The following is a 19,080-nucleotide window of genomic DNA, read 5'->3' as shown; positions in this document are numbered from 1 at the left end:
ACATGCATGAGGCTTCTATCCAGTGTGGGTTCTCTGATATAAATTGAGTTTTTTCCAGGTGAAAGATCTTCCACCTTTGTTATATTCCTAAGATTTCTCATGTGTATGAATTCACTTATGCCTGCTGAGTTGGGAGGTTCTGGTTAAATGATTTTCCACATTTGTTACATCTATAAGGTTTCTCAACTGTGTGAATTCTATCATGTGTGACCTCCACTTAAAATCTTTCCATAGTTGTTGCATTCATAAGGTTTCTATCCTGTATGTGTTCTCTGATGCAAAGTGACATGTGACTTCCGGCTGAAAGACTTTCCACATTTATTGCATTCATAAGGTTTCTCACCTGTGTGAATTCTCTTATGCCTCTTGAGGTTTGACTTCTGGGTAAAGGATTTTTCACATCTTACATTCATAAGCTTTCTCTGCTGTGTGTATTCTCTGATGGACATGAAGTTCTGTCTTCTGGATGAAAGACTTTGCACATTCGTTACATTTATATGGTTTCTCACCTGTGTGAATTCTTTTGTTTGTTGAGGGTTGACTTTCAGGTAAAGGACTTTTCATACATCTTACATTCATAAGGCTTCTCTCCTGTGTGTGTTCTCTGATGAATAGTAAGTTCTGCCTTCCAGTTGCAAGACTTTCCACATTTGTTACATTCATAAGGTTTCTCTCCTGTGTGTGTTCTTTGATGAACATGAAGGTATGCCTTACGGGTGAAAGACTGTCCACATTTTATACAGGCATCAGTTTCTCTCCTGTGTGTATTCTGTGGTGAACATGAAGGTGTGTCTTACGGGCGAAAGACCTTCCACATTTGTCACATTTATAAGGTTTCTCTGCTGTGTGTCTTCTCTGATGCAAAGTGAGGTCTGACTTCTGTCTGAAGGTGTTTCCACAGTTGTCACATTCAAAAGGTTTCTCTCCTGTATGGATTCTCCAATGAACAGTAAAGTTTGCCTTGTGTCTGAAAGATTTTCCACATTTGTTACATTCATAAGGTTTCTCTCCTGTGTGTGTTCTTTGATGAGCATGAAGGCATGCCTTACGGGTGAAAGACTGTCCACATTTTATACAGGCATAAGGTTTCTCTCCTGTGTGTATTCTGTGGTGAACATGAAGGTGTGTCTTACGGGCGAAAGACCTTCCACATTTGTCACATTTATAAGGTTTCTCTCCTGTGTGTCTTCTCTGATGCAAAGTGAGGTCTGACTTCTGTCTGAAGGTGTTTCCACAGTTGTCACATTCATAAGGTTTCTCTCCTGTATGGATTCTCCAATGAACAGTAAAGTTTGCCTTGTGTCTGAAAGATTTTCCACATTTGTTACATTCATAAGGTTTCTCTCCTGTGTGTGTTCTTTGATGAGCATGAAGGTGTGTCTTACGGGTGAAAGACCTTCCACATTTGTCACATTTATAAGGTTTCTCTCCTGTGTGTATTCTGTGGTGAACATGAAGGTGTGTCTTACGGGAGAAAGACCTTCCACATTTGTCACATTTATAAGGTTTCTCTCCTGTGTGTCTTCTCTGATGCAAAGTGAGGTCTGACTTCTGTCTGAAGGTGTTTCCACAGTTGTCACATTCATAAGGTTTCTCTCCTGTGTGTGTTCTTTGATGAACATGAAGGGATGCCTTACGGGTGAAAGACTGTCCACATTTTATACATGCATAAGGTTTCTCTCCTGTGTGTATTCTGTGGTGAACATGAAGGTGTGTCTTACGGGTGAAAGACCTTCCACATTTGTCACATTTATAAGGTTTCTCTCCTGTGTGTATTCTGTGGTGAACATGAAGGTGTGTCTTACGGGTGAAAGACCTTCCACATTTGTCACATTTATAAGGTTTCTCTCCTGTGTGTCTTCTCTGATGCAAAGTGAGGCCTGACTTATGTCTGAAGGAGTTTCCACAGTTGTCACAGTCATAAGGTTTCTCTCCTGTATGGATTCTCCAATGGACAGTAAAGTTTGCCTTGTGTCTGAAAGATTTTCCACATTTGTTACATTCATAAGGTTTCTCTCCTGTGTGTGTTCTCTGATGAAAAATGAGGTATGACTGCCTGAAGGTCTTTCCACATTTCTTGCATTCAGAAGTTTTCTCTTCTGTGTGAGTTCTCCGATGCCTGCTGAGAGATGACTTCTGGGTGGGAAATTTCCTACATTCCTCATATGCATAGGGTAGCTCTACTGTGCGTGTTTCAGGCTGGAAAGTCAGGTCTGACTTCTGAAAGATAAATTTTGCAAATTGGAAACTCATCAGACTACTCCTCTGGAGCTTTGCTCTGAGGTTTTGTAAGGTATATTGCTTTAGTGAAAGACTAATGGACTAATGTCCACTACATGGACAAGGATTCTGTCCTGAGTATATTTTCTGATGTGTAGTGACTATAAGGCTAAAGTAGAATGTTTTCGTACAGACCATACATTCAGGTGCTCTCCTTACTCTCTGAAGTATTTCTTAGACAAGGAGAGCTGACTTATAGTCTTTTCTATATTTACTAAGTGGAAGGTCTCTCTCACACAAACCCAGTTACATCTAAAAAATATGATCTCTAGCCGGGCGCTGGTGGCTCACGCCTGTAATCCTAGCTACTCAGGAGGCTGAGATCTGAGGATTGCGGTTCAAAGCCAGCCCGGGCAGGAAGGAAGGTTCATGAGACTCTTATCTCCAATAAACTGCTAGAAAAACGAAAGTGGTGCTGTGACTCAAGCGGTAAAGTGCTTACCTTGAGCTGAAGAGCACAAGGACAGCACCCAAGCCCAGAGTTCAAGCCCCATGACAAAAAAAAAAGAATATGATCTCTAACCCAGGCACTGGTGGTTCATGCTGTAATCCTGGTTACTCAAGAGGCTGAGATCTAAGAACTGTGGTTCAAAGCCAGGCAGGGCAGGAAAGTCTGTGAGACTCTTATCTCCAATAAAGTACCAGAAAACAGGAATTGGTGCTGTGGCTCAGGTGGTAGAGCACTGCGTTGAGCTGAAGAGCTGAGGGACAGTGCACAGACCCTGAGTTCAAGCCCCACAACTGACAAAAAAGCTTTTTAAATAAGAAAAATTTAAAAAAAGAATATGGTCTCTGAGTTTAATACTTCCCTTCTCCATATTCAAAATTCTGCAGCTCATTTGGAGTTCTCATACTTTTGACTAAAATGTTCTGAATATCTGCAGGATTCTTCAATTACAGGAGACACACCAGGCCTACATGCAGCATGCATCTCATCAGGCTCACTATACTGATACTCAATGAAATCCTCAGTCCTTATCTCTAAGGAGTTCACATTATTTCTAATCACCTCTGGCTTATGTTTTGAGCTCAAATTAAGGGTCATTACTAATCTCACCCTTTCCTCCACTGTGTTAATTTTCGTGACTGTTGCTTCACACAGACATTCATCTGGACTTTTCTGGCACATCTTAATCACATCCTCAATTCCTGGGACATCTAAGATGAGTCATAGAAAAAAATATAAAAAATAAGTAAAATCCAAAGTTCACTTAGTGTAGACATTTATTTCATTGTAACTGTTAGAGATTTTAAAATATCAAAGTCAGAAATGATTTATAGAAAATATATGCTTTTTTCTCAAATGTATTGAAGTAATACTGATTACTTCCAGTGGAAAATAATGTTTTTGTGTTTAAATTTTTTCTTCTTTTATATCAGAGGAAATATTTACTCAAATCACTCAACTATGTGCTGCTAGAATTTTAAGCCAAGTACTAGCCATCTGCCTTTAGTAATTACGGTGTTGTTTTTCTCAAATATACTTTTGTTTGATCATAAGGGGATAGCTGCTGTGTTTTTCATTTTTCTTGAAAAAATTTATGTACTGTGCTGCTTTTTTCTTAACTAGTAGGTTAGGAAAAGTAATATTTTCTAGATTCAGAGACCAAAAGAATGTTTTATACACCCCTTGTCCTTTCACTTAAACAGGAATTGTTCTCAGAAGTAAGGATTCATACCTATATCTCTTCAGTTCTAACTTCTTAGTAAGAATTACTTTTAGGTCCCTTTGAGAATTTTAAAAACCATTTCTCTCCATCTTTAACAAAGTTTCATCAAAATTCCTTTTCTAACACTCCTGCCTTTTAGATTCATGGAAGACCAAATATCCTCCAGGTAAAGATCACTCAATTATCCTCTCTATACTAAAATCTTTGGTTCTGAATCCCAGTCTCTGCCAACCATGACTGATAAGAAATTTGCCTTCTCTGGGGCTGGGAAGGTGGCTCAGTGGTACAGCGCTTGCCTTGCATGCATGAGGCCCTGGGTTTGATTCCTCAGCACCACATAAGCAGAAAAAAAAAGCCGGAAAGTGGCACTGTGGCTCAAATGGTAGAGCACTAGCCTTATGTTGAAGTGCTGAGGGACAGTACCCAGGCCCAGAGTTCAGGCCCACGACTGGACCCCCCCCCCGCCAAAAAAAGAAATTTGCTTTCTCAAAGGATAGTAGCCCAGAAGTACTCCTTATTTCCACTTACCCGGATTGTGCTAGTTTCAAAGAAAATGATATCTCATTTCCTCCATTACTTTTTGTTGGTTTGTTTCAGAATGATTTCCATACAGAGAAAGAGAATTGCTAACTATAACTCAACTGCCACACAGAATTCAGGGTATCTCCATATTAATTCTTGATTCACAAAGGAGATAAAGGATCACATAATTCTCTGACTAGGAACATTATTGCTCAGTTCAGCACAAGATGAACTTACCAACTGGGGGCTGGATCCAATGTCACTATGCAAGGTGCATTAACTTACCTGAGAAATTCTTGTCTGAGGCTTCTCCTATCCATGGTTCTACACCTTGCTCCAGCTTGACAATCAAGTTAGGTTTAGGAACACAGTGCTCTGTTAATAAGAACCAGTGCAGAACTATTGTTCATGCTGAGTCATTATTCCTCTAACATCTCAGACATCCTGTTCACAATGTTGCTCTTAAATGTTGTTTCTCAGTTTTCACTGGCTTCATGATTGACTTTCCCCCAGCTTTGGATTTATTTTACTGGTTTTGTTGCTTAATCTTGGCCCTTGTGCTCTATGATAGCATTGTAAAAGTTTAAGTCCCCTCTACACTTTTAATTTTTGAGTGGTTAATTGGAGATAAGAGTCTCATGGGGACTATTCAGCCATTGCTGGCTTCAAACTGAAATTCCCCAGATTCAGCCTTCTGAGTAGCTAGGATTATAGGCCTGAACCATTGCACCCAGGGACAGGTTTGGATTATAAATAGCCACTTTCAACTAGTGATTTCCAGTTCATATTTCCAATAGTCATACCTCTTCTACTGTATACCACCTAAAATAATCACCTCAAGTTTGGAAGACAGTCTCCTGTTAGTGGAGCATAGTTTAAAACTTTTGTCAAATTTCTGATTTGCTCCTTGAAGAATGAGAATAAAATTGCCTCAAGAGTTACATGATAAAGTTGAAGTTTTCCTTTGGAAGACATGATACTTCTCACACACTGGAACTTTACATTTAAATACTATTGAAAATCTGACAAATATTCAGATATCTACTGAAAACAAATCATTTGACTTTGCAAATTAGTATGACTTTTGCTCACCCAAAGACACCAGGTTGTTGTAGGTCTCCAGCATTACATCTCTATACAAGGTCCTCTGAGCAGTGTCCAGGTCCATCCACTCCTCCCAGCTAAAGTCCACAGACAAATCATCAAATGACACCAGCTTCTGTGAGGGTATATTTCCATCAAATAATTAGCCTTCAGTCATGGGAACAGTAGGTCCGGAATTTCACCCTTTTAACATGTATTTTGTGTCATCTATACATTGGGAGAATTAAAAATCAAATATTTTGCCTCTATGTTAACACTAATTAAAATACAAAGATTCCCTAATAAATCAGAACACATTTTTGGTGCTAGCAAGAGAAAGAAGATAACAATTCTAAGGAGCTAATAACCTGACATGATAACATTAAATATAAGTAGGTACCAGAAAGATGTTTTGATAAAATTTACTAGATATTAGGGTAACAATATAGTAAAAAAAATTACTTTTTCTTCCCAGTGAAGAGCCTATTTAGATCTTCTATTAAAAAGTATTGTTGTAAGCAATCAAAACACATTAAGGACATCACATGGACTACATACCACTTTAGTAGATCTACAAAAAGCACAGTGTCCAGGTTAATGTTAAATGGAGTAATAGTACTCAAGAAAGTAGCTAATGATTGATAAGGCCATACAAGATTTGACTTAGTTCCCACAATAACAATATCCTATGTCAATCATTTTTGTTATTAATTTTCTAAAGAATGTAGTAAGGTCATAGATATTCTGATACTTCCTTCCTAAGTAAAAAAGAACTGCTAGCATGAATTTTTGTAAACACTGCCTACCTCCTACAATATAGACTATAGGTGAGGGAGTAATAAAATATTTCTTGAAAAGATTATTTGAAATAAAATACAACACTTAATTTGAATCATGAAATATTTGAGTTTAGGTTGAATATTAATTCTGCATAAACCAATAACAATAATCTTGTTTCATTGTAATATCCAATTAACTGTTAATGTTAAATATTCAGGTAAGAATAAACAAAACAATTGCTTCTGGCTCAACTGGTATCCTATCCTACTTACTTTGGAGGCTGAGGTCTATAAACCAGCCTGAGTAGACAACTCAATTTAAGCAGCTAATAAGCAGGTTGGACTCATGGCTAAAGTGATGGGCCCAACATTGAATGAAGAAGCTAACTGACTATGAGGGCTGTGAGTTCAAGATCCAGTACTAGCCCAAGAAAGGTATGATGGTGATTGAGGTAGGAATATCAAATGAGTTTCCAAGTTAGATACCAACTGTGACAACACAGCAATCCTCATCTCAGAGCTAAAGAGAAAAGAAAAAGTGGAACAGGGAGAGAAGGGGAGCAAAGGGGTAGGGAAAAGAAGAAAGAAGAGGGGCAAGAGAGGTGTGGAGAGGAGGGAAAGAGAGGGAAAGGGCAGGAAGAAAAGAAGAGAGGAGGGAAGAAAAGCTTCATGACATTAGATTTGACAGTAACTCCTTGGATAGGACACCAAAAGTATCTGATACAAAGCTAAACATTATTTAAATTCATACACTTAAAACTTTTCCTTCAAAAGGTACAATGAACCAAAAAGAAAAAACATGGTATAAAAGAAAATGTTCTCAAATATTTCTAAATATGTTAATTACTGGAATGCATTAGAAAATATAAAACCAATCCAAAACTACTGCACAGAAAATCTGATTTTAAAATGGGAAAAAAACTGAAGAATATATGCAAATAGTAAATAATAGTAATGAGAAAAATTCATATCAAAATTATAATGAAATAACTAACAATCTCTCTATGTGTATATGTCTTTAGGTTTTTCTAATTTTCTTTGGCTCTGGAATCCCATAGAACTATCTAGGCAACACTTTCCCTATATAATGGATAATAAAAATCTGAATTCTAAGAGCCACATCAGCAAATTAAATTGATCAGTAAGAAAAACTAGTTCCCAGATAGATCAGTTGAAGAAAAGAAAAAAAGAGACAGATGGATGGAAGAGGCCCTGAGAGAAAGAAAATGAAAAAGTGATAGAAAAATAGATACAAAAAGAGAGAGCGAGAAAAATAATGAAAGCTAGTGAGTAGAAAATCTAGAATAAATAGTTCTGGAATCCTTAGCCAGAGCAATAAGGTAAGAAAAGGACATTAAAGAGAGCCACAAAAGGAAGGAAGAAATTAAACTATCCCTATTTGCAGATGACATGATCTTATACCTAAACGACCCCCAAAATTCCACTCCCAAACTCACAGAACTTATAAGTCACTTGAGCAAAGTAGCAGGATATGAAACTAGTGCACAAAAATCAGTTGCCTTTCAGTATATCAACAATATACAAGAAGAAAGGGAAATCAGGAAAACAACATCATTCATAATAACCTCCAAATGGCTAGGAATTAACCTAACCAAAGATGTAAAGGACCTATTTAGTGAAAACTATAAAAGCCTAAAGAAAGAAATTAAAGAGGACACCAGGAAATGGAAAGACCTTCCATGTTCTTGGATAGGCAGAATCAATATTGTGAAAATGGCCATCCTGCCAAAAATGATATACAAATTCAATGCAGTTCCAATAAAAATCCCAATGACATTCTTTATGGAAATAGAGAAAAAAACCCAAAAATTCATCGGGAACTGCAAAAGACCTAGAATACCCAAAGCAATCCTAGGCAAAAGGAGCAAAGCAGGAGGTATCACAATACCAGATTTCAAGCTCTTCTATAGAGTCATAATAACAAAACAGCTTTGTGTTGGCACTAAAATAGACCTGAAAACCAATGGAATAGACTAGAAGACCTAGAAATAAAACCACATACTTACCATCAGCTGCTGTTTGACAAAGGAGCTAAAGACATACACTGGAAAAAACATAGTCTCTTCAACGATTGGTGCTGGGAAAACTGGGCAGCCACATGCAGAAAACTATAGTGGACCCCAGCCTAATACCATGCACTAATATCAACTCAAAATGGATTAAAGATCTTAACATCAAACCTCAAACTCTGAAACTACCGCAGGACAGAGTAGGAGAGACACTGGAACTTAAAGACACAAGCAGTACCTTCTTGAACAGAGAGTCCCAGGGTCACAACAATTGGAGAGAGACTCGACAACTGGGACTACCTTAAAATAAAGTTTCTGCACAGCTACAGACATAGCTACCAAACTAGAAAGACAGCCAAACAACTGGGAAAAGATATTTACCAGCAATATACCAGACAAAGGCCTAATATCCACTATATACAGGGAACTCAAGAAACTAATCTCTCCCAAATCTAACAAACCAATAATTAAATGGGAAAGGGATCTAAAGGGAAATTTCTCAGAAGAAGAGATAAAAATGGCAATTAAACACAGGAAATGTTCATCATCCCAGGGCATAAAGGAAATGCAAATAAAAACAACCCTGAGGTACCACCTTACCATAGTCAGAATGGCTTAGATCCTAAATTCAAACAACAACAAATGAAGGTGGGGATGTGGAGAAAGATTAGTGGTGGGAATGCATTAGCAGTGGGAATGTAACTAATGCAACCACTCTGGAAAAAGCAGTCTGGAGGTTCCTCAGAAAACTAAACATACACCTTACCTATGACCCAGCTATATCACTCCTAGGTATCTACCCTGAGCAACAGGAACCAGGATACAAGGACACATGCACCTCCATGTTCATTGCTGCACTTTTCACAATAGCCAAGATATGGAAACAACACAGATGCCCACTACAGATGAATGGATCCAAAATTGTGGTACCTATATACAATGGAATTTTTTATGTAGCCATTAGAAAGGACAAAATAATGACATTTGTAGGAAAATAGAACTAGAACAAATCATGTTGAGCAAAATAAGCCAAGCTGACATATGGTCTCCCTGATATACAAGTGCACATATGAGGAAATCTAGGAGGAGGGTACAGAATCAGAAAGAAACAAGTGATAAAATACAGCAAAGGGGTCTATCAGCTGCCCTGGACATCCATGAAAGTGAACTACATACACAACTCAAGGGCAGTGGTGCAAGGGAGGGAATGAGAGAGAAAGAGGGAATAGCTTACACTAAGCACAAAGAAAGAAATGTGCATATCACCCGACATGGAAGAGATAGTTGTATTGTCAAAGTTTGTAGAGTTCACAAGCTTCATAGACCATGATGATGACAATTAGCCTTGTAAAGTTAAAAATGTGTTTTGACTTTGGCTAACTATCCCAAAATATTGTGGAAATTTAAGTAATCACTTCATCTCAATAAATAAATTTTAAAACATTGGAAACAAGCAAATCTGCACTCAAGACAAAAGGTGAGATTTTATAAACTACTAAATCTATAAGCAATTTTTAATTAATTTATGAACATGTTCCTCAAGTTGGACCTGTTTTTTCTGTTTTTAAATCTTAGACATACTTAGGTTCATAAAATGGAATGTACAGTAAAGAGGAATAAAAAGCAACTCACCAGAGATCCGTTCATTCTTTCTTGCTGTTGACAATGAACAGATGATTCTGGAAGCATGGCTGGAAGATAGTCCATTAGTTGGTATAGTATAAAAGCAATTCATGTCTATGTTTAATATACATGTAGAATTCATAAAAACTAATGTTCCCACAAAATAATTGAATAATTGAAACAAAAAAAAATTATATCACATTTTTACTAAAACTAGTTATTACTGAAATACACTTAGGGACACATGAGCTATTAATCTATTAATGCACAGGTATCCATCTTAGGACTCCAGTGACCATTTGTGCTCTACCTCATACATACTTAGACACCATGGAATGCATGTATGTTATAACTTAATTTTTCTCACCCAGAGTTATACCGGAAAAAATATATACAATTCGTTTTTCTAATGTTATAGTGTTCCAATAATGGTTGCCAAATGGCCTAATTCTCTGTATCGAAATACTCAGAGCACCCTTGTGCAATGACTTGCTATTTGCCATTGAACCTGCTTGACACCAGTAAAGATGATGCAAACACAGGTTTGAGAAGCTCCTAATTCTCACTTTCCTAAACAGTCAAATTAAGAACCTTGGGGGCTAGGAAGGTGGCTCAGTGGTAGAGCGCTTGCCTTGCATGCATGAGGCCCTGGGTTTGATTCCTCAGCACCACATAAGCAAAAAGAAAAAAGCTGGGGCGACCCCGGCCACCGGCAGCGGGATGCGGGGGGCCTGGCCACAGAGAACTCAGAGAACTCTGGGGCCTGGAGCACGGCCCCGCCCAGCCCCGGCCTCGCCTCACCTCCCGGCCCAAAAGGCCGTGCGCACTCCCCAGTACCCTGATTTCTGCAGCGGGCAGTGGGATGTAGTCTCCAGAAAGCAGTGCTTCCTCCAGCACCTCCTGTTGGACTTTGTGGTGGATTCCAAGGTGTGACACCTCCCTGGGATAGCTTCCCTGACAGCCTACAGTTCCATTAGACTGGTTGTATGTTTGTCATCTGGGTATGCAGAAGGGCCTGGGGTAAGTGCCACTGACCGCCAAAGCCTTGGTCCTGCTGAAGTGAACATTCTTAGGGACCCTGCAAACTACTTACCAGCACTGAGGATGCTCCCTATTTGGAAGAGATTCTAAGTTGCACATTTCAAGTCCTGGAGAAGTAACATGTCCAAAGTGGAAAGGGAGCAATGACAAGGCCTTCAGCCTGTCAATGGCTTATGCTGTCAAAGCCCGGATTGGAAGCAGGCCCTGGGGTTTTGAAGACCAGCCGTGGAGTTAAGCTGGGAAATGCAAGATAGAGGGGCCCTTCATGCTGCATCATCTCATAGCAGAAAGCAGAAGAGGAAGGGGCAATGAGAGAGAAAGAGCTTGGACTCACAACTTCAAGCTCTTTAATAATGAGCATGAAACCATTTGGGGATTTAAGTTTCCACTGCACATTCAAACCGCAACAGCACCTATCATGGGCCAGCAGTTTGTAGATGAAGTTGCATTGGCTACAAGATCTGGTGGATGTTGTGAATGAAGACTTACGAGTGAAATTGGTCTGTCTGTTACTCATCAGTGAGAAGTTCCTGGCTGTCACTCTTCCTTCTAATACTCTATTGAATTTAGAGATTCCCCAACTGCTTTCATCTGATTCAATAAGCAGAGCAAAGGAAAATGTGATCAACTACCTGAGGCTGTTACCATTGCTTTCAATTTGGGGATGAAAATGGAAGGAACTGGAAGAATGTTTTAATGGTCAGCTATTGGCTGGAAGCAGCCCCTAGAGCACATGACCTCATTTCTCGGCTTCTACAAGCAAATGCAGTCTGAAAATACTAAGTGGAGGATTCCAAAAATTAACTAACTTCTTACAGTTTGTTGTTGTGATTGTTGTTTTTGCCAATCCCTTATTGTGCCTAGTTTACAAACGAAACATTATCCTAGGTGTACATGGATAGGAAAACCATTGGTCCTTCAAGGCTCAGTTCCGTTTGTGGTTTGGGGCATCCTCTAAGGGTTGTGAAATAGGATACAAGGGATTGTAACATAGCATGTCTATAGGCCAACTCCAGGTAGCAGGCCTTCGATGAGACACATGTTGTAAACATAGGCAGAAAGAGGAAATGTTTGTAGACAAAGAACAAAAATGTCACCCCATTTGTAGATTTAAAAAAATAAATAAAGCCAGGAGCCTATGGTTCAGGCCTATAATCCTAGCTACTTAGGAGGCTGAGATCTGAAGATTTCAGTTCAAAGCCAGCCTGGGTAGAAAACTCAGACTCATATCTCCAATTAATCACATACACACACACACACACACACACACACACACACACACACACACACACACACACACACACACACACACATACACACACAGCTAGGAGTGATGCTGTGGGTCAAGTGGTACTAGCCTTGAGCAAAAAAGCTCAGGGACAGTGCATGAGTTTCAGCCCAGGACTGGCACAAAAATAAATACATATATATACATACATACATGCATACATACATACATGCATGCATGCGTTCACGTCCTTCCATGAAGCCATGGAACAGCAACCACGTCAGAATTGCTTGGTCAAGAGGTAACAGAGAACTCAGCCTGCATTAGGTTCATAGGAGGAAAATCTTCCAGCTCAATATGAAACTAACTTTGACCCCATTTTACAGTTAAAAAGAAAGAAAGAAAAAAAAAAACATACCCAGAAGTCCCAATCCTTTAAAATCCTATCTTTAAATAAAACAGAATTCTACTCTCAAAAAAAAAAGAAAAAGAAAAAAGCCAGAAGTGGCACTGTGGCTAAAGTGGTAGAGCGCTAGCCTGGAGCTGAAGAGCTGAGGCCCCATGACCGGACCCCCCCCCCCAAAAAAAAAGAACCTTGGCCATCCTGCTGGAGATACAGGGCCTAATAAAGATGCAACATAAAATACTGCTCATAGGAGTGACACAATCCCAACCAACCACCCTCAGCAAAGGACCCAGAATATTAAAGTTTTCTATGTTTCTTAAACAACATTAACACAAAAGACTAAGCTGAGGACACCCCAAATTTTAGATTCATAAAAGTTAAATATAATGAATTAAATAGCTGTGAACTTTTGCTTATACTTGTTGGTTTATCACACAGGAATTGCTATTATCCACAGTTCTGGTTTTTTTTTTTTACACAATTACTTAGAATGGAAATTTGCTAATCTAAAATAACATGAACTGGGTTGTAGGGGAGGGAAAGTAAAAGAAAATTGAGGGAAGGAAGAACAAGTTTGAAAAGAAATGTACTCATTACCTTACTTATATAACTGCAACCCCTCTGCAAATCACCTTGACAATAAAAAAGGAAAAAAAAAGGAAGTAAAATCTGAAACACCATCTTACTGACCATACATAATTGCTCTGTGAGAAAACACAGAAACACATAGACCTACAAAGTCCTTGATCACCTATATAAATGTTTGGTAATAAAATTAGAGATAATTATGTTGAATTCTCTATTGGTGAAAAAAAAAAAGAACTTTACGGTGATATTTGCCAAGAATGAGAATCTACTCTGCAGATTTCAGTGAGGATGTTTTAGGAAAGACAATATGAATCATTTTAAAGCAACGTTTGTATCTTACTACTGGTTTTGTCCGCATCACCTGAATGCTTTCATACTTTAAAAAACTTTAAAAGATTTAATTATTGGCAATGTGTCTATATTCACAATGCTTGACACTGGGAGTGAAATATATTTCAGGGTGGGCATTTTTTTCTTTTGGGATTTGGACTATCATCATAAACATAAGTGACTGAAGATCACTCCTTAAACATTAAAAAATTTCTATTTCAGGTTGGCCGCAGTTGCTGGATGGTAGGCGGTGGCCGTGGCCTGCTGGAGAATGCAAACCCCCTCATCTATGAGCGCTCTGGGGAGTGGCCCGTGACTGCAGGGGAGGAGGACGAGGAGGTTCCCTACAGCACTGATGCACCAGAGATCTTCGATCTTACTCGCTCCATCAATGACCCAGGGCATCCCCTGACCCTAGAGGAGTTGAACGTAGTAGAGCAAGTTTGGGTTCAGGTTAGAGACCCTGAGAGCACAGTGGCGGTGGCCTTCACGCCCACCATTCTGCACTGCAGCATGGCCACCCTTATTGGTTTGTCTATCAAAGTCAAGCTTCTGCGATCCCTTCCCCAGCGTTTCAAGATGGATGTGCACATTACCTCAGGAACCCACGCCTCGGAGCATGCAGTGAACAAACAGCTTACAGATAAGGAGCGAGTAGCAGCTGCCCTGGAGAACACCCACCTACTAGAGGTTGTGAATCAGTGTCTGTCAGCTCGTTCTTAAGCTTGGCTTCTGACTCCCAGCCTGCATACTGGTCTCTACTGGCCCCAGCTGCATCCAGGGGTCATGACTTTGTTTTCTTGAATCAATGACAATGAGAAATTAACATTTTGCATTTTGTAATAAACCTTTAATTTATATTCATTAAAAAATTTCTATTTCAGATTATTTTATTAGACATATTACTACCAATTATAGCTGGGAGTAGAGATGTGGCTTAAGTGGTAAACATTACCCTTGAGCAAAAGAAGTTCATAGTGTTTAGACCTTGATCTCAAGAACTGGGACTAGCACACAAAAAGAGGGCATTGTATTTTAATTATAGTTTATCAATTGTCTTGGAATATATTTTTAGGCACTCTCTCATTTTAAGTGGTGTAAAATATGCTCATTATTCTTTTGGAGAAATTGTAATTTATCAACAACAGAAAGTAGAGGAGCTGGGAAGATGGCTCAGTGTAGAGCGCTTGCCTTGCATGCATGAGGCCCTGGGCTAGATTCCTCAGCACCACATAAGCAAAAAGAAAAAAGCTGGAAGTGGCGCTGTGGCTCAAGTGGTAGAATGCTAGCCTTGAGCTGAAGAGCTGAGGGACAGCACCCAGGCCCAGAGTTCAGGCCCCACGACCAACCCCCCTCCCCCAACAAAAAAAACCCAAAAAACAAAAAAAAAAAAGAAAGTAGAGAATATCCATGTTAGTAACATTTTAAAGTTGCAAATGCCATAAGAAGTGCACAAAAATAGGACCAACATGTTCCTATAAGGTATTTTAAGGAATGTTTATGCCTTATTAACTTCAATTTCCAAAAGGAATTTCCTAAGTGAATTATTACTTTTTTAAGAAGATTGTGGCAAATGGGTAATACTAGCTAAATCTTCAGGATATACAACATCTACAAAGCATACAACCTTGAGCAATATATATTTTCTCAAGGTTTCTTCTACAATTTTCTTAGAAGGCCAAAGGTCTCTTCAACTCTCTGAACTGCCAGGAAGTACCAACATGTTAGAGCTAGCATCAGCAAATCCACAGATGGGGCACTGAAGATAAGTATGACAGATCACATACTATAAATAATTGTGGAAAGAAGCTGAATAAATCATTGAGAATTGGATTAGGGATTGGTACCTAGACCGATACTTTCAGTTGTGATAGTTTTCCTTCTACCCTAAACCATACCCTCCTGTACCCTCTGATAACTATGCTCTGGCTTATTCCTCAGCTCAGCTCACCTTCCCTCCTGAAAGTTGGTCTAAACCTTTCAAAAGCGGCAAGTGATTGCTCCTTTCAAAAGCATCAAGTGATTGCTTCAAGAAGTAGAACAATTATTGCTTAGGGGAAGGAAAGCTAAAAACATCTTCACCTTCCTGTGCTTTTCTGCCTCTGTTCTTTAGGAGGGAGATTTCTATTTGTAGGGTGCCCTCCTTGCTAGGCTTCATTCCTGAAACTATAGGACCAGCACACACTACTCCAATATCCCATGTAGACCTTTCTCTAAAAACAAGGTTATGTACAAACATGAGTAAACAAGCCAGAAGTGCTAAGAAGGCTAACAAACAGAAGCAGAGTAAAAATGCCTCTCAGATAAACAACAAAATATAACCCCAAAATAGAACTGCAATATAAGAAGATTCAAGGCACACACTTTACAATTTTACTGCAATTGTTACCATGCTCATGTTACAGCAGGGCAAAGTGAATTAAAGTCACATGGGTTAACAACAAAATCTCTAGGTCATAATAAATAATAAACATAAAGTTCCAGGGTCTCCTAGTCTGGAGAAACACCCAAATTGCTCTTGGAGCTTCAGAAGCCAGATTCTGGTGTCTAGAAGCACACAGGCTAATGGCAGCACAAGTTCATGACTCCCAAACAAATCATCAACCCCAGACTGGAGGAACACCTGCAAGGTAGAACCACTGGGTCCTGTGCCCAACTTGCAGTTAGTGCCTGACATCGGATCTGTAGCTTGAGATCTCTTACAGTTACAACTCCCAAAGTCCACTGAAGAGAGGCTGAGTGCCTGTCTTGGGGCTTTCACCTACTGAATGCAAAACTGCACTTCAGAGCACTTCCAACAGCAATGCAAAGGGCCAGGAACCACAATTTATAAATGGAAAACACCAATCATGGGTGGGGAGGCGCACATGAAGAAGGATCTACACACACACACACACACACACACACACACACACACACGCAGAAGGATCTACACACACACACACACACACACACACACACACACACACACACTCAAAGTATCTAAGTGCAATTGAGATTATAATTCCCACAAAGTGATGAGCCATCCTTGAGGAAGTAGGCTCCTTGCAGAGCTTGGACCAATGCTTGACCCTAGGCTTGCTTAGATGCATGGGTACCTTCCTCTCCCAACTGTAAGTTGAGTTTCTTCTTGAAAAATCAGTTTGCTTCCTGAAAAATTCCAAGACCAAACAGAGAAAGGAAATGTTTGGGGAGTATTAAATGAGTTGGCATTTTAGTTCTTTGTTCTAATAATGTAATTGAGGTTATGAGATTGTTGTTTTCATTTTTTATTTTTGTTTAACACATATGTTCTGCTGAATGTAAACTATGTCTCTGTTTTGCCTTAAATTTTGGAATAACTACCCTCTCACTGTAAAGAGAGTCACAGCCACTAAATTGATTCTTGGATCATTTTCCACTGCTCAAATGTATACACTGGAATGAAACGGTATGACTGTTAGGTAGATATAAAACACAATGCTTGTGTCATTAGATTTCTCAAAATTAATTTATTAATTAATTTCCCAGAAACTACCAAATTCCATCAACAAAACAATAAGGCATTTTTGGTTGGTTGTTTCTGAATTTTGACTTTCTTTTAATGTGTTTGTTGCTATTGGTCCTGTTGCTTGAACTCAGACCTTTGGCACTGTCTGTTTGAATTTGCTGTGTTCTACTTGCCTTTTCTTCATTAATTTCTTCAGCTAACTAGTGAAACTCCTAAAGGAGTTTCTCAGAGCATGGTATATTACCTCTATTGCCCTTCAAGAAATGCTGGATTGCTGTAATCAGGGTGAATATGGGTTTGAGTAGAGGAATGAAGTTTAGGGTAGGTCTGAGTTGTGGTGACGTTTTATCACTTGCCTCAATCCAGTCTGTTTTTGTCTTGCTTTGCACACCCTACTTTGTTTTGAATTCCTACCTCTTGTCCTAAAAGTTCCACTCAGTAACTCTAGGCTATATATCTAAGGGACCTCTAACTAGTCTTCCCAGACCTTATCAATCAGCAATAAATCTACTGTCTCCCTCCCTCATATCTGAGTTTCCATGCTTCTCTCTTAAAGGTTTCTTGTGATTTTGGATGATAAAGTATGATTTGGAAAGACTGGATAGGAAACGTTCATGCCTGATATTCAGTCCTCCAGTGTATGGGATCTTCATGTCTCTTTTGTGGACCTGATCTATTCCTCATAAAAATGGAGATCATAGGGCATATTTATAAGTATAAGCTTCAAATTGAGAGTATCTATACTAATATAAAGGAAAGAATAATTTCCTTCTATAAAAGTAAATTACTGAGAGGCAAGGAGGCAAGGATCAGGTAAAAACGGGGTGCTTTGAAGACTAGCTATACAGTGCAGTTTTCATTTTTCGAGATTACATAAAATGTTTTATTTTTTATACTAGTATAAACAGAACTGACTCCCTACATTATTTTAAAATTGTTCATTGCTCACAAAGGAAAGTTCATTATTATTTTTGGAGGGAGGTCCGGTCATGGGGCCTGAACTGTGGGCCTGGGCACTGTCCCTCAGCTCTTCAGCTCAAGGCTAGCACTCTACAACTTGAGCCACAGCACCACTTCCAGCTTTTTTTTCCCCTACTTATGTTGTGCTGAGGAATCAAACCCAGGGCCTCATGCATGCAAGGCAAGCGCTCTACCAATGAGCCACTTTCCCAGCAAGTTCATTATTTTTATACATACATTATACCCTGTTAGTTCAGTGAATTCAGTTATTGACCATAATTACTTTTAATGAGTTTTGTGATTTTCTAAATAAAAGAAAATGTTAGCTTTGGGCACCAGTGGCTGTTGCCTCTAATCTGAGTTTCTCAGAAGATTGACTTCTGAGTACTACAGTGAAAGCCAGTCTGGACAAAGAAGTATATGAGACTTACCTCCAATTAACCATCAAAAAACCAAGTGGGAAAACTCTAGCCTTGAGTAAAAATCTCGGGGGATAACACACTATCCCAGAGTTTTAGGCCCAGGATTGCACAAATAGCCCAGGATTGCACAAATAAAAAGATAATTTTATCTGCACAAAAAATAATTACACCCCTTCCTTTCTACATAGATACTTACATTTCTATTGTCAAATTGACCTTACAAGGAACTCTAGTACAGTGCAACTTAAAATTGATGAGAGTATATATATATTTATTTTAGGATATAACTACTTGTAGTTTCACCATTATGTATCATTATGTATGGCTATCAACTGTTCTTTTTAAAAAACAAATATTTTTACTAACATCTATCAGTTATGCGGGGAGTTTCATGATAACATTTTTTTTTGGGGGGTGGTAAGTTGTGTGGCTTAACTCTGGGCCTGGGCGCTGTCCCTGAGCTCTTCAGCTCAAGGTGAGCACTCTACCACTAGAGCCACAGCACCACTTCCTGTTTTCTGGTGGTTAATTGGAGATAAGAGTCTCTTTGGACTTTCCTGCTCTTGCTTTTCTGCCCATGCTGGCTTTGAACCATGATCCTCAGGTCTTAGCCTCCTGAGTAGCTAGG

At 39.1% G+C, this 19,080-nt stretch overlaps 1 protein-coding gene and 1 pseudogene across 1 annotated transcript; one reads left to right on the top strand and one right to left on the bottom strand.

Moving 5' to 3' along the window:
• Positions 1-254: 254 nt before the first annotated feature.
• LOC138838620 (zinc finger protein 585A-like) lies at positions 255-8,412 on the bottom strand. Its single transcript, XM_070038026.1, has 6 exons — positions 8,362-8,412; positions 5,565-5,691; positions 4,758-4,847; positions 3,338-3,438; positions 809-2,220; positions 255-402 (listed from the first exon to the last, which is right to left on the bottom strand). Exons 1-6 carry the CDS (start codon positions 8,410-8,412, stop codon positions 255-257), a joined length of 1,929 nt encoding a protein of 642 aa, XP_069894127.1.
• A 5,408-nt stretch (positions 8,413-13,820) lies between these two features.
• LOC138838642 (cytosolic iron-sulfur assembly component 2B pseudogene) lies at positions 13,821-14,303 on the top strand (annotated as a pseudogene).
• The last annotated feature ends 4,777 nt before the right edge of the window (positions 14,304-19,080 follow it).

The sequence above is a fragment of the Dipodomys merriami genome, unplaced genomic scaffold (genome assembly GCF_024711535.1).
Source record: "Dipodomys merriami isolate MVZ:Mamm:240054 unplaced genomic scaffold, mDipMer1.0.p SCAF_286, whole genome shotgun sequence".
In the NCBI taxonomy this organism is placed as follows: Eukaryota; Metazoa; Chordata; class Mammalia; order Rodentia; family Heteromyidae; genus Dipodomys; species Dipodomys merriami.
This window is presented reverse-complemented; position numbering and strand designations above follow the sequence as displayed.